This window comes from Rosa chinensis, chromosome 3, assembly GCF_002994745.2.
Source record: "Rosa chinensis cultivar Old Blush chromosome 3, RchiOBHm-V2, whole genome shotgun sequence".
Lineage (NCBI taxonomy): Eukaryota > Viridiplantae > Streptophyta > Magnoliopsida > Rosales > Rosaceae > Rosa > Rosa chinensis.
In genome coordinates, this window is record NC_037090.1 from 36562932 (window position 1) to 36578400 (window position 15469).

Below are 15469 nucleotides of genomic sequence, written 5' to 3' on the forward strand. Positions count from 1 at the left end.
AGATAACTAGTTTGAAAGGTTTATTTCAGAATTGTGGGTTTATCTACTTCTTTATTTCAGGGAATTCCTCCACCGGATTTTCATTAATTCCTAGAGCATTGCATCCTTGGATTCAGGTCTCTGCTAGAGATTGAGGCCGTATGGAGACTTGGAATCGAAGCTGTTGATAGAGAGAAACTCGGCCACAAATTCAAGGTTATTTATGGTCTTCTTGCTGAGCTGCCATTCATTTGGGATGGGAGGGATCACATGAGGTTTGCCTAAGGGCTCCTCCGCGGTGGTGAATTCGTGAATGTATTGTTTCGATGCGTCATCGTTTAGGTTGGCATTGGTGCTATCATTGTCGTTGTCGAAGGAGGTTGAGGGTTTGATAGGGTTTCGCTTTGAAGAAGAGTTTGAAGGCAGAGAGATCGAGATTCTCATAGTGCTTTGTTGTGTGTGACTTCCACAACTTCGAGTTTCTTTTTGTTAAGAGTTATTTTTCAATATGAGCTTTGCTTGTTTTATTTGTTCCAATATGAGTTGCATCGGAGAGTCAACACTTGGAGGTAAGAGAGGGAGGAAATTTAGGATGGGATTGGGTTGAAAGAGGAGTTTTTGGAGATGTCAAGAATGGAGAGATGGGTGAGATGAAGCTAAATTAAGCTGGATCCTCTTATTTGCTTCCCAAAAGCTAAAACTGCTTCTCTTGTTATTTAAGATCTTCGAGTCAGATCCAATGAGCTGATTTGAGTGTACATCAACTAAAGCAATGGTGTTTGGTAATTTGATTTCTGAAAGGTCAAACTTGAGTTGGTTGTTTGAGAGCTTAAGGATCTTTTTAGCTTTGAAATTCCATCAGTAAATTGATTGTGGGGCAAGTCTATGGAGTTCAGAGACTCAGGACTTGGAAGGGTTCCTCTTAATTGACTACCCTAAACCTGAACATCTCTAATCTGATTTAATTCGGACATGGATGGTGAAGAATTGAGAAAATTGAAGAAAAAGATTTTTTTTATTTATTATTATTTTTTTTATCATTTATGTTTGACAATGGGTACTTTAGGAAATTTTCAATTCGGTCTCATGCCACGCCATCACTTGACGGAAGATTTGGATGAAGCTTCGAGAATTGTACATGGCTGATTAAAATTGAGAGCACAGGGGTAATCTTGATGAAATTAGAAGAATATAGACTAACATGAAGAAGTTGGACTAAGTAAACTGAAATTTATCCCTAGTTAAAAGTAGTTTTGAGGAAAAAATTTTGAACAAAATAAGAAAATGGGTTGGACCTCCCTTCAACAATTCCTTCTTCTAACCCTCTTTTTCTATATATTTCTTTTGGGTTTTGTTGTTTACTTTCATGAAATGAATGTTTATGTTTTTTTTTTTTCTAATTTATCTTTGAAACAAGAAGGCTCATAGGTATTGATGGCGTAGAGGCCAAAATCACCCCCTATACAAATTTGGAATCACAATAACTGTGGGGATGGTCAATTATTCTAGATCAATAATTAGGACAATTAACTCAGTCATTAATACGGCAGTAAGTATGGTAATTACTGTGCGCAATGATTACAATTATAAATGCGCATTGATTAATCGTTATAAGTGCGCAGTGATTTATTGTCATAAGTGTGCAGTAATTGCCATCATAAGTGCATGAGTAAATGCAGTCATAAAAGCAGTTGTAATGATGACTTTTCACCCAAAGTATGTTATCGCCTATATAAATGACACTGGACATCCAAGTAATGCATTTCAATCAGAGTCGTTTTATTACACTTGACTAAGATAAATATTAACTTAGGCATCATAGAGTTTTCTGCAGGTCCCCCCTTCCTCTTTAAGCTGACAATCAAACTTCAAGTCAACACCCAAATCAAGCTTCTCAATCATTCCTAGTCAGCTTCCGCTCTAGTCTGCAATCATTGTTGAGTCTAAATCCTCTTCGAAATTTTTTGTCACCAACAAGTGACACTGTCTGTGGGAACCACTTTTCCCTAAAAAGTAATGGTCGAAAGCTGCACCTTAGGAAATTTCATTTATGTCCCTAAGGACTAGGAGTGACGGAATACAAGCCCCAAAGAGACAAGAGTCCAGTAATGTAGACTAGTATTCTTTCCTTTAGTAATCATTTTTCTGATTTTCACTTTCTTTTGTATTTGAAATTTCTTTGTGGCTGGTGTTACTGAAATGTATGTGTAAGGCTGGTGGCAAAAGTAAATACCTAAGGCCGGTGGCCAAAAACAATAATAAAATGTTATTTATCAGATTCAAAGGGAAATGGGGGCAATTCCATATCTTATGCTGAAAACGACTCTTCACCTCGAGGAAAGAATTGAGGTGCCCAAGGCCCGAGGAAAGAATCGAGGTGGCTAGGGCCTGAGGAAAGATTTGGGGTGACCAAGATGGCCAAGGCCTGAAGAAAGGATCGGGGTAATCAGGGCTTGAGGAAATATTCGAGGCAAAATTCAATACAGCCAAGGATCTTGAAATTTCCTCTTAGGACGTGTCCAAAGAGAAAATTTGAGGGCATTATAGGGGTGGTCAATTATTTTAGACTCATAATTATAACAAGTAACGCGTTCATTAATACGATGGTAAATATTGGTCATGAAAATGACAATGATTGTGGCAATAAGTGCAATAATAACTATGCGCAATTATTACAATTATAAGTGCACAATGATTAACTATCATAAGTGCACAATGATTAACTGTTATAAGTGCAGCAATGATTGCCATCATAAGTCCATGAGTAAGAATCCGTTGAATTCAAGAAACCCTAAACCCTAAACCTATGAGCATGAGGGACGGGGCTATGAACCCGAAACCCAGTTTTGCGTCTGTCCTCTCTACAGACCCCCCCCCCTTTAACTTCTCCTTTGATAACATGCTCGCCCCTTCCTTCGAGAATGGCTGCCCCACGATCCAAATTTCAGAAGAGGCATATTTGTGGGGCATTGAGCGGTGCCAATCCAACCTTGTTGGTCGCCTCCTCTCCCCACCAAATGGGACCATGCCCAAAGCCCACGAATTGGCGCAACTCCTGCGTCTGTGTTGGCCTTTTCTGGAAAACTGGTCTGTTGCACCGTTGGGAAAGGGTTTCTTTATGTTGCAGTTTCAAACCCCAGAGGACAAGCAACGTGTTTGGTCGATGGGCTCCATCAATTTGAAACCTAGAATTTTACGTTTGATTCAATGGACACCTAGTTTCTCCCCGACAACCTACAAGAACACCTTTGCACAGGTGTGGGTCCGTTTCTGGGATCTCGGCTTTGCATATTGGGAGCCCCAGACACTATTTGAGATCGCCAGTGGTATTGGCATGCTAGTGAAACTTGATCCAAGGACAGCTAATCGTTCCATTGGTCTCTACAAGAGAATATTGATTGATGTGGATCTCTCTAAGCCTCCCACTGAGAAGCTCCAAATCAGTAGAGCAAGTGGTGGAATCGTTTCTGTAGGGGTGGAATACGAAACTTGCCCACCCTTCTGTGATGTTTGTTGCACTGTTGGATATCCTGCCTCAAAATGCAGGTCTAGGGTTCCTTTGGACCAGTCACAGGCTCGGGGCAGAAGTGTAAATCGTACACGTATAGTTCGTCGTAGGCAGTCCAAGAGAAAGTCAGGGATGAGAAGGGAGCAGTCCAATGAGACACCAGGTAGTTTGGTTACTGCACACACTGATATTGCTACTCAACCAACGCTGAACATCCCAGAACTGGATACTTCTCTTGCGGTGCCAGTCCATGCAGAGAATGCTTCTCTAGTTCAAGACAGCTCTTCCATTGCCAGTGTTCCGCCGGGTTTTCGCAAGTTGGATGGTGCTCCTGACGTGGGCACATGCAGCATTGAACTTGAATCTGCAGATGATGTGACTTCGATTAGAAACCAAGAAGTCAATACAAATGATGTGATCTCTATTAGAAAACCAGAAGTATTGTTGGATGTGGCTTTGGAGGAGGGAGAGTTCACGCCTGTAGTAACAAAGAAAGCAAAAAAGCTTCAAAAAAAGTCTGAGAAGGTCAAAGTTAAACCCAAACCTGGGTTGCGCGCTCAAGTCCAGAAGAGTGCAAAACACTTTAATTGTTAATGAAGATTTTGTATTGGAATGCCCGTGGCATGGGAAACGATGACACACGACAGGCTTTAGCTACTATGGTACGTGTTCACAAAGCCTTAATTGTTTGTATTTCAGAACCTTTTATTTAGTTTTACTTTGTTCATTTCTCCTTTTGGAGATCCTTGGGTCTCCAGCTCGTTACTACTAATAATCGGGGATTGCAAGACCCCAACATGTGGTTTCTTTGTCATGAAGCTCTCAGGGTACAGGTGATCTCGGCCTCAGACCAACAGATTTCAGTATCTTGTAGCTTTGAGGGGTTTCTTCTGCCCTAATGGCGGTGTACACCAAAACTACGGTTGCCGGTAGACGCCATCTTTGGCAAGAATTAATTCAAATTCATTCCCAGCATGGCCAGGGGCCCCGGTTGGTGTTTGGAGACTTTAATTGCATCTTGGGTGCGCATGAAAAGCGTGGTGGAGCTCCGCCAAATGGAACTTCTTGCCTAGAGTTTAGTCAGATGTGCTGTGATTGTGAGCTTTTGGATATCCCCACAAATGGTCTAGCCTACACATGGTCAAATGGTCATACTGAGGTCAGGCTTGACCGCTCTCTAGGGAACATGGAGTGGATGAATTCCTGGAGTTCAATGGATTGTTGCACCCTTACAAAGGCTACGTGAGATCATTGTCCCATTTTAGTGTCCTGCAAGAAGCTGGATGCTATCCCGAGACCACCTTTCAAGTTTCAAAGTATGTGGTTGCAGACACCAGATTTCTTAGCCTTAGTTCGATCTTTCTGGAACAGACTACAGTATCATGGGTGCCCACAATTTATTCTAGCAGCTAAATTATGGGCTCTGAAGGGCATGCTGAAATCATGGAGCAAAGAACAGGTGGGAGATGTACATGCTCAGGTCGCCCACTCAAGGGCAGCTTTAGATGCGATTCAAGCTGAAATATCCACTCATGGTTTATCTGATGAGAGACTCAATGTTGAAACTGCAGCCCACAATAATTATTTATCGGCCCTTTCTCTTCAAGCTACTTTATTAAGGGACAAATCTAGATTACGTTGGCTAAAAGATGGTGACAGAAACACCACTTTTGTTCATAACATGGTCAGAGTTCGGCGTCTTCAAAATTCAATTACATCCTTGTTGGTTGGGGACATGGTGCTCAATGATCAGGCTGATATTGCTACACATGTGGTACAACACTTTGAAAGTTGTTTCACTCAGGATCATCAAATTGGGGTCACTGGTCTGTTGGAAAGGGTCATCCCTCATATGGTAACGGAGGAGGAGAACTATTCCCTTCTAGTCATTCCCTCTGCTGAAGAAATCAGAGATGCCGCTATGAAAATGGATGGAACTAGTGCCCCAGGGCTTGATGGTTTTGGAGGATGTTTTTTCACTTCTTGTTGGTCTGTGGTAGCTCAGGATGTAACTCTGGCAGTTCAGAGTTTTTTCATTAATGGATACATTATGCCGCATTTCAACTCCAACATCCTCATATTAATTCCCAAGCTAGAAGACGCTGAAAACATCTCTGACTTTCGTCCAATTGCACTTGCTAACTTCGTGTTCAAGATTATCACAAGAATTATGGCTGATAGGCTTGGTCCACTTGCTTGTCGTATCATCTCCCCTAGCCAAAGTGCCTTCATTAGAGGAAGGTCCATTATTGATCCCATTGTGTTGACCTCAGAATGTGTGAACCTTCTCGACCAGAAATGTAAGTATGGGAATTTAGCTTTTAAATTTGATATCCGCAAAGCCTTTGACACTTTGGATTGGAATTTTCTTCTTCGAGTCCTCCATACCTTTGGGTTTGATGAAACCTTCGTACACTACATTCATGCTATCTTGCAATCTGCATATATTTCTGTCAGTGTTAATGGGCAAGCCAATGGGTACTTTACATGCTCCAGGGGTGTCCGTCAAGGCGATCCCTTATCTCCTTTATTGTTTTGCCTCGCTGAAGAAGTTCTAAGTCATGGCCTTACTTCTCTGGTTAATAGAAGGAAGATTAGGACAATTGCAGCGCCATCAAGCGTCTCCCCCCATCCCATGTGCTGTTTGAGGATGGTATTATGGTATTTCTTCAAGGTAAGCCTTCTCACCTAAGAAATCTAATGGCTTTTATGGAAGAATGTGCTGTGAATTCTGGGCAGGTGGTTAACAAAGCCAAATCAAACTTATTTTTGGGAAGATATACTTTGCCGAGGCAGAACAGAACTTGTGGTTTACTTGGAATACGTCCAGGTCAGCTCCCCTTCACCTATGTCGGTGTTCCCATTTTTATTGGGCATCCGAAATCGGTGCATTTGGTTCCAATTGCAGACAAAGTGAGGTGCAAGCTTAGCTCCTGGAAAGGTAAACAATTGTCGCAAGCAAGTAGGCTGCAACTTATATCCTCTGTAATTGAAAGCATCTTGATCTACAGTTTCCACATCTATGAATGGCCAAAGTCTCTTCTTACTAAAGTACAGGGATGGATGAGAAACTTCTTTTGGAGTGGGGATCCACTTAAGAACGGGTATGCCCTAGTAGCCTGGAGTACGATATGCACCCCCAAATCTCAAGGAGGGTTGGGTTTAAAGAATCTTTTTGCTTTGAATAGATCCTTGTTATTAAAAAGATGTTGGGAGGTGGCTTCAAAGGCTTCTACATCCGCGAGGTTCCTACATGATCGTTTTCTGCAAGTGGGTTTGCACCCTTATCCGTCTTATAAGAAATCTGCAATTTGGCTTGGGTTAAAAAAATTATGGCCAATGCTTCTAGTACGGGTGAAATGGCTCCTGGGAGATGGTTCCACGATAAGGTTTTGGAAGGATAATTGGTTAGGTGAGGCAGTAATTCACTCCACAGATTATGAGGAAGAAGTCAGGAAGCTCCTAAATGACAAGGTTGGTGATTTCATCTGGAATGGTCAGTGGAACCTTCCTCCTAGCTTCTGTAGGGTCTTTCCCCAAGTTGCCCAAGCTATCAGTACAGTCCCTATATCGTCTGATCTTGCTCAGGATCAACTGATCTGGACTGAGACATCATCTGGCACTTTGTCATCCAAGGAAGCATACCAGGTGTTGTCTCCTCCCATACCAGAGCCTCCTTGGTGTAAGCGGATTTGGCATCAGGCCATTCAGCCACGTAAGAGCATGGTAGCATGGAAAACTTTACTTAATAGAGTTTCTACAGATGAGCGGCTTCAGCGTTGTGGTACCAGGCTCTGTTCAAGATGTTATCTTTGCCGAAAACACATTGAAACTAATAATCATCTATTTCTTGAGTGTGTGGTTGTTGCGTCATCTTGAGCTTGGCTCTAACAAATGTTCAGGCTTCTTATTCCTCCAGGTACATCCCTGCAAGACTTGTTTCTGGATGTTACCCTCTCTACGCTTAATCAATCTTCAAAATTGCTATGGTTTATATCTGTCTGCAACTTACTTTGGTGCCTGTGGAGTGAACGTAACAAAAGAGAGTTTGAAGGTGGTGACTGTTGCCCCTCTAGATTCAAACAATTTTTCCTATTGTCCCTAAAAGATTCTGCAAGTTTAGCTTTTGTCTCTGCCTCTTCTATCTCAAGTCAAATTCCCATCTTTGGCTACCTTGGCATTTCACCTCTTCTTCCCTCGGCACCCCGCTTCATTCCTGTGATTTGGCAATCCCCCCTGGAAGCTGGTTTAAAGCTAACTCTGATGGTTCCTTCCGTGATTTAAACCAAGCTGGCTATGGAGCGATTTTCAGAAACAGCGACGCGACCTTCTTGGATGCTTTTTCTTGCAACGCACAGGTCTCTTGTGCCATAGATGCAGAGTTATTGGCTGTGCTTGAGGTAATTAAGGTGGCAAAAGAGAGAGGTTGGTTCCCTTTGTGGATAGAAACAGACTCCAGGTTAGCTTTACAATACTTTAAAAAGCCAGGTTTAACACCGTGGAGGCTTCGGGTGCAATGGATGAATAGCCTTGCCTCCATTAGTCAGTTTCAGGTACACATCACTCATGTCTTCAGGGAGGGGAATCAAGTTGCAGATAAGTTGGCTAACTACGGTGCCTTGAATAGTGGGTCAGTTTGGTGGGATTCTATCCCTCATTTCTTGATTAGTTCTTTTGGTCATAATTTTTCTGGACGTACCACTTACCGGTTTGCTTAGATTTGGTTGGTTTTTTATTTGTTTGTTCTATGTATGGGAGTGGTTAAGGTCTAGCCCCCCACCCCGTTTCTTTGTATCTTTTGATTCATTCTTAATAAATTCACTAAGGAGGGACGGGCGGTGGGTTCCCGGTTGTAATGGTCCCCCCTTTGGGGTTGTGTGGGTCCCTTAGTGCCCCCTTTCAGACCGTTACAAAGGAGCTAATATCGCCTAATCCTCTTTAGTTTTCAAAAAAAAAAAATCCATGAGTAAAATACAGCCATAAAAGCAGTGGTAATGATGACTTGTCGGCCAAGTATGTTATCACCTATACAAATGAGGCTCGACATCCAGGTAATTCATCTCATTCCGACTTGTTTTACTACACTTGACTAAGATAAATACTGACTTAGGCATTAGAGGGTTTTCTGAAGTATCCCCCCTCTTCGAGCCGACGGTTAAACTTCAAGTCAACTCCCAAAGAAATTAAGCTTCTCGATCATTTCTAGTCAGGTTCCGCTCCAATCCACATTCATTAGTAAGTCAAAATCCTCTTCGAAATTTTTTGTCACCAACGGTAACTTGAAAAAGAAAAAGAAAAATTGGGTTGAGATGCGATTATCTTTCTTCGGAATGAAGACCACCATTTGTACATGTCTATATAACTACTAGATTTGGATGGAATATATGAGATTCTGATTGGTTGAAAGATGGAAAAAACTAATTTTTCGTATAATTTTGTGGTATATAAATCGATTGATTAGAATGAATTAATCATCATTATTTTAAATGTCTTCTTGGCCTTCTTCTGCCATTTGCCTTTTAGTTTGGTCAACTATCCTCACATTTTCAATCTTCGTATTCATATTCTTCTTCTTACGATGGAGGTAGAGGCAGAAAGGAAATAGTGGTGAGCCGGGGGTTGTGCATATGGTAGTTTTAGAGGTGACTGTTGAGTTTTGTTTTGTTTGTTTTTTTTTTTTTCAAGCTTTTGCAAAGGGTTATAATAGGGTTTAAAATTATACAAAAACATCAGGACGTTCAAATGTCAAATTGAAAAGTATAAATAGAATCACTCTAAAAAAAAATTAGATAATGCTGCTGGGTTGCTCTAAAAAGAAATGCAACACGCATCCTGTTCTCTCATTTGAAGTTAATACACATAAAGAGCTAAAACATGTATATAAGGTCTACACTAGAAAGGCTTTCATACTAAAAAAAAGTAAACTAAAATAGAGAATACCTTCTCATAATGATGAACTACGAAAGAAATATTACTTCAAATTCTTAAAACCTGAAATATGAATATAAGGAACATAAATTTGAAAATGAGTCTCTAAACAATTAACTTTGCTATTGTCACAAAGATTAATTCCTCAGTCGTCTCCTAATTAACAAACATTCGTTCTTATATAAATGTCACAAACACATAAGAGACTAGTTTGGTTCAAGATAACATCCGCAAATACAATCTAACTAGTTAATCCAAGCCAGCGCAGTTGAGAGCAGTTTTTATTTTTTGAACAGTCAAACTAATAAGAGTATTGACAGTTGCCACGGACTCAACGTTCAGCACTTGGGAAGGTGAGGGGAAGGGAACCAATATCTGGAAAGCCACAGTAAGGAGTGAACCACCTGATTTGGCAGGGTTTGTGTTGCTCGAAGTCCCAGTATCAGGACGACCATCATCTGAGATTATGAACCCCGAGGGAAGTATGGGAATGTCAGAAGAGTCAACCTCACCCCCGATTGCTATATTGATAGTAGCTACCTCGACAGGAGCATAGATAACCATAGACCCCAGAGTGTCTATATAACTTTCTTGCAAAAGAAGCATATTACCCTCTGTCGGTACAAAAGGCTGCTCCATGGAAACCATTTAATAGAATTAAACTATATTGTCTATTTATAGAATGAACTTATTTGACATTAAAACTTACAACTTAAAAGAATATAAATTTATCGATGTATAAGTGCAACATTTAAAGGGCTGATAAGCATTTAAATTATATCATTAAATTGACTGTTTCGAGAACTGAAATATTTTTTCTCTATTTCCAAGTTTCCATGTCCATGCATCAAATATAATAATATATAACAGGTGCAATTCAATTTCGAGTTAGTCTTCTCATATTTCCTGGTTAAACAAATCTATGAAATAAAAGGAAAAAAATATTACCTGAATAATAGAAATACAGTTTCCTGGATGAGCTCCAGTTGAAATGTGTGCAATCACATTCATTGGATTTCCGTTAGAGAGGACATCCCACTGAGTGAAACATAGAAATAAGATTACTTAGGTCAGTTTTCAAAAGAGAGAGAACAGGTTTTGTTAGGTCATGTTGCAATCTCTAGTAAATGATTCATATACGTGTGTGTGTGTGTGTGAGAGAGAGAGAGAGAGAGAGAGAGAGAGAGAGCCAAATCAGCTTATTAGTTAAAAACCTGCACTCTTGTTTTCTCATTTGTGAAGAAGTTAAAGACGTCTTGGGAATGTAGAGGAAGCCATAGAGAAGTAGCAGCAACGACGACCATGCCACTGGGCTCGCCTGGATCTATGCTTTTACGAACATTGACTCGAACCCCGCTATTATTCGCTTCTGATAGTTGAGGGAAATCAAGCTTTCCTGACATGCTCAACATTCCACAAAAGTTCCTAACCATCCTGTGGGAAAGCTTCATTATGCTACTTCTGCCTTGGGGCATAGCAAACACTAAACAATGGACATGCAATATCATCATGAAAATTCAAAACTATTATAAAATTATAAGGAAAGAAGACAAGACATGCTTACATAACTTGAGATATTTGGTTTTTCCTATTGGCATTACTTTCTAGTTAATTATCTAAATAATTAGAGCTGATTAATGGCAACTTACTTGCTCCAAATTCGCTACTAGATGAAACGTCATCGAATGAGCAACCAAATCTTTCACACATCCTCTGGAGAGTAACAATCCATCTTTGTGCTCCATATGCGACGCTACCACACACAAGATCTCTATAGAGCCGATGAGTTTGTGTCTTATCATCGACTTCCACGTGTTCAGCCCAAGTTACCTAGATTACAATAAAAACTCCATGTTACATAAACTACCTAGTTATCACTTTAACAGCTAATTATAATGACACAAATTCTTCAAGCTAAAATATAATAAAGATCGTTGAATGATTTAATTCTAATGTCCAAGATATGTGCAAGCTTCTATATAGAAATTTCATTTCTTAATGTTGTCATGTATATTACATATCATGATCTAAAGCCATGTTACTGGCAAGATGCTTCCCGTAGACAATTATTGACAATAAAATTTCTACTTATCTACAAAACAAAACCAAAAAAATCTCAGTGAAAATTGAATTCATGAATATAGACTAAAACTACTTTGAAATATTCAAAAGTCGCATTTTAATATTTAAACTACTAAAACACTCTTCCATTAGATCTAAAAGTGTAAGGATTACAAAGAATTATTTTGTTTTTTCTAGTTAATGCCAAACATGTTCTTAAAATAGTACTACATATAGAGTTGTAACTAAAAGGTTATGGAGGTGAGACCATATAGCTATCCTAACCTTAGAGCATCCATTTGGCATGTCTTGAATCATGCATCCTGAAGGAAGCCTCCATGATCGTTGAGTAGTACTTCCTTTAAAGCAATCATAAGAGACATCAACAATCACCCATGTGCCAACTTCGATTTGCTGACAAAAGCGGAGAAAGTAGAAATCTCGTGGAAGCACCAGTGGTGAAAGAATGTGCATTTGCCCATACATCTGCATCACAGATTTTTGTCCAATTGAATAATCTCAACAAAGAGTAGAAAGATGGTTTAACTAGCTTAACAAAATAATGGCTTGTTTTTTTTAAATGTACCAGTTGTAAGCAACCACTCTGGGTCCCAAACATTCCTGCTTGGAGTACTTCAATTGTTTTAGCTTTCGTCACAATTGTTGGAAAGAGGTCTACCCACTTATTCTGCAAAATTGAACAATTATGCATCAATTGGTTGGATCTTTCCAACAGTACAGAGATCAAGATATCATTTGCTAAATATACAGGAAAAGTAAGAGTTAGCAATACTAACTGCATCTAAAAATGCGTCAACCAATTGTAGTGCACTAATGCTCGCAATTCCTGAATCTTTTGAGGACTCTATACGAGCACTGGAGGTTTTTAAGCGATAAGCCCTTGGAAATATCTTATCGTAGTTTTCATGGTTAAGGACATATCTCCCGTCACTGTTGGACTTGATCCACATAGGCTCATTGATCCGCAAAATTCTAATCAACTCTTCCATGGCACTTGCCGCTGTCTCTATCATGACTGCCTTTTCAGTCTCAGGGATTGCATTTACCTGGTAATAAGCTAGCGCAGCATTGTTACTAATTGTAGGATTAATAAATTCATGACTAAGGTCAGAACTTCTCATTGCTTGGTTTATTAACAATCCTGGTGATACATCCGGCGAGGATCTAGCGGCATATGTCAACGAATCTATTTGAGAGAGCGGTTTCCCAATAAACTTGGAAAGAAGGGTGGCTACTTTGTCATGCTGCAGAAAAGAAAAGAAAAAACAATTATTCTTGACTAAAGATCATTTAAGCGAATCTACCTAAAGACAGAATGAACAAATGAACAATTAATGTGTCATTATAAATATGATGAAAATAATAGTGTATGTAAAGAAAATTATTTATTTCAAAATTTGCCTCTTCTTTCAATTGGGCATTCTCCAAGTGAAGTTTCTGCAAACTCTTTTGCCGGTCTTGCTCTCCAAAAGGAGGACCTCCACAAGCAGGACAAATGACATTCTTCAAAGCCTCTTTAATTGCATAGTTCTCACACTGGATCCTACTATTTTCCGCTCGAAGAGTGGAGTTGTCTGCTCTCTCAGTTTGAGTCTAAAAAGTGTATTGGAAATGTATCATTACAGATGCAATAACAAAACAAAATTGTTAACCACACTTAAATGAAAAAAAAAAAAAAATAGAAAACCTTTGTTTGAGTCCTCTTGTTTTGGAACCAAAACTTGATCTGTTGTGGCTCTAACCCTAACTCCTTGCTCAACTGACGACGTTGGTTATCGTCCGGGTGGGGGCATTTCTTGAAAAATCTTCATAAACAAGAACCCGATGATCATTAATACACACACAGAGGCAGAAGACTGATATCTAAAATATTAAAAGCAATAAAACCTCATCACTTGAAGAAAAGCTTATGCAAGCAAAAATCAAGTATATAATCCTACTATTAAGAGTGAACGGGAAGAAAATATATTATTAATCCGTGCATACCCATAAGAGGACAAACCAAATATGCAACGACACCCAAAACCATCCTAAAAACTAATTATTACTTCTTTCTCTTTGTTTTAATTCACCTCCTTATTGGAGCAAGAGAAGACAAACCTTAAGATATATGTACATCACCCTAAATCTTAAAATAAGATCAACCTTGAAAAACCTTCAAATACATATACATCATCCTATAGAAATTAATTCAAGATGTATGTTTAAGTTGATATAAAGAATCATCACCGCTACAAGCAGATATAGACAATAAACACATCTCAAGGAAATGCTCTAATTAGTTACTCTTTGGAATATATTATGGAGAGCAATTACATATGCATTCATTGTTCATTATCACATGATTTGGCTGAGAATTCAAAATGGAAAGAGGTTGGTCGATCTTACGCTTCAAGATGTTGTATCTGCTGAGAGGTGTGGCGGTGATAAGTCTTCCCTCTCTTGCGAGAATTCGATGCTTCTTGTTCATCACCCGAGGCTCCACCATTTTCATTTCCATTTCCCTTGGGAAGGTCCATACGTTTTTTTCTTCTCCCACTAAGAAAAACACAAACAATTTAATGCTCAGAATTTGTCTAAATTCTATGAACATCTTAGGCTATCTACCATAAATACATATACATGGTGAAAATCAATGACAAATTAATTCACGGTAGAAATTCCTTAATAATGCAGATGAAATAACATATATGGCTTTGGCTGGTTCATAGCAAAAAAAGTATCAAATTGACAGAACCAAATTTAGAGAGACAGAGAATCTGGATTGTCTTCGATTTTCTCCTTTAATTACTTGCGTTTACGGAGATTTTTTTTTTTTTTTATATTTCTTTTGGTATTAGGAATAAACCTTCTTAAGACTGAAATTGTAACAGCTGCTAAAGGCTCTGAAAGGGTTGGTGAGTTCCCGAGACATAAATTTTGTAGTGTAGAGATTTCAAAATGCACTGCCAAATGGCAAAGCCACTTAAAGTCTTGATACAGATAACCACTTTTATTCTGGAACCTTTCCATGCTTTCAAATTCATGAATAGAGCTCCATTCTCACATGTTCTCCTTTCACATATAAATTATTTCTATTAAAGAATTTCTTTTCTAATTTATATTTTCTTTTATAAAGAGGTAACTAGAGAGTGGATTCATACTCTAGCCTAATTAAAGTTATTACAATTACCACAATTTACTAGTATCATTATGAAAGTGGACTCTAACTGAATCGTAGCCTGTCACATCAGCCGAGATTCAAACCTACAATAATAATTGCCTTTGTCACTACCTGTGACCTGGATTTGTAGATCCGAAAACATGTAAAGTCCCAGGTGACTTAAAACTTTACCGAACTCGACTATTCATTCAACACAATAAGCAACAGTTCAAAACGATATTCTGAATAAATCACAATTCACTCATATCACAATGTCACGCCATCCAATATATATATTCCACGTAATAAAATATATATACACACACACACACACACGTAGTCATTCACGCAGGAATGACTACTAATACAAACTATAGCTCATATGTGTTAAAACCAAGAAATTCATTTTATACTTAAATTCATTTTTTTACCTGTGAGCTGTAGCCCTATGAACCGTAGTCGATCGAGTTCATATTATTTTAAACAAATTTTATTTTTGAAAATGATTTACAATTATCAATCAATTTCGACAATTAAATAACTCGGTTCGTAAATGAACCATGTGAGATTTACTCACCTCTAAATCTAGCTGCGTCTTCGTAACAGATCAAAAATAATGATTCACAAATCGTTCGCCAATTAAATCCGTCAATCACTTAAACAAATACGACCTTAACTTAGCAACTGTTTCAATAACACTCTTAAACGATGATCCAATGGTTGGATCGTCATTCGTGACCACACAAGGTCATCGGAACAGTTCTACGATCAACATATCAAAATTACAAGTTGATCAGATGGTTTGATCCACACGGATCGGAACCGAAACA

At 38.9% G+C, this 15469-nt stretch overlaps 3 protein-coding genes across 3 annotated transcripts; 2 read left to right on the plus strand and 1 right to left on the minus strand.

Moving 5' to 3' along the window:
• Nucleotides 1-2878: 2878 nt before the first annotated feature.
• Nucleotides 2879-4081, plus strand: LOC112194517. The gene has a single exon (XM_024334745.1). It carries the CDS (start codon nt 2879-2881, stop codon nt 4079-4081), a length of 1203 nt encoding a protein of 400 aa, XP_024190513.1.
• Nucleotides 4082-4385: 304 nt separating this feature from the next.
• Nucleotides 4386-8205, plus strand: LOC112194518. The gene is made up of 5 exons (XM_024334746.1): nt 4386-4729; nt 4859-6140; nt 6227-7271; nt 7390-7406; nt 7639-8205. Exons 1-5 carry the CDS (start codon nt 4386-4388, stop codon nt 8203-8205), a joined length of 3255 nt encoding a protein of 1084 aa, XP_024190514.1.
• Nucleotides 8206-9575: 1370 nt separating this feature from the next.
• LOC112194519 (homeobox-leucine zipper protein HDG11) lies at nt 9576-14016 on the minus strand. The gene is made up of 10 exons (XM_024334747.2): nt 13886-14016; nt 13185-13302; nt 12899-13090; nt 12274-12741; nt 12063-12164; nt 11762-11962; nt 11065-11245; nt 10630-10898; nt 10364-10453; nt 9576-10045 (listed from the first exon to the last, which is right to left on the minus strand). The coding sequence occupies exons 1-10, from the start codon at nt 14014-14016 to the stop codon at nt 9665-9667; spliced, it is 2133 nt and encodes a 710-aa protein (XP_024190515.1). The 3' UTR covers nt 9576-9664.
• Nucleotides 14017-15469: the final 1453 nt, after the last annotated feature.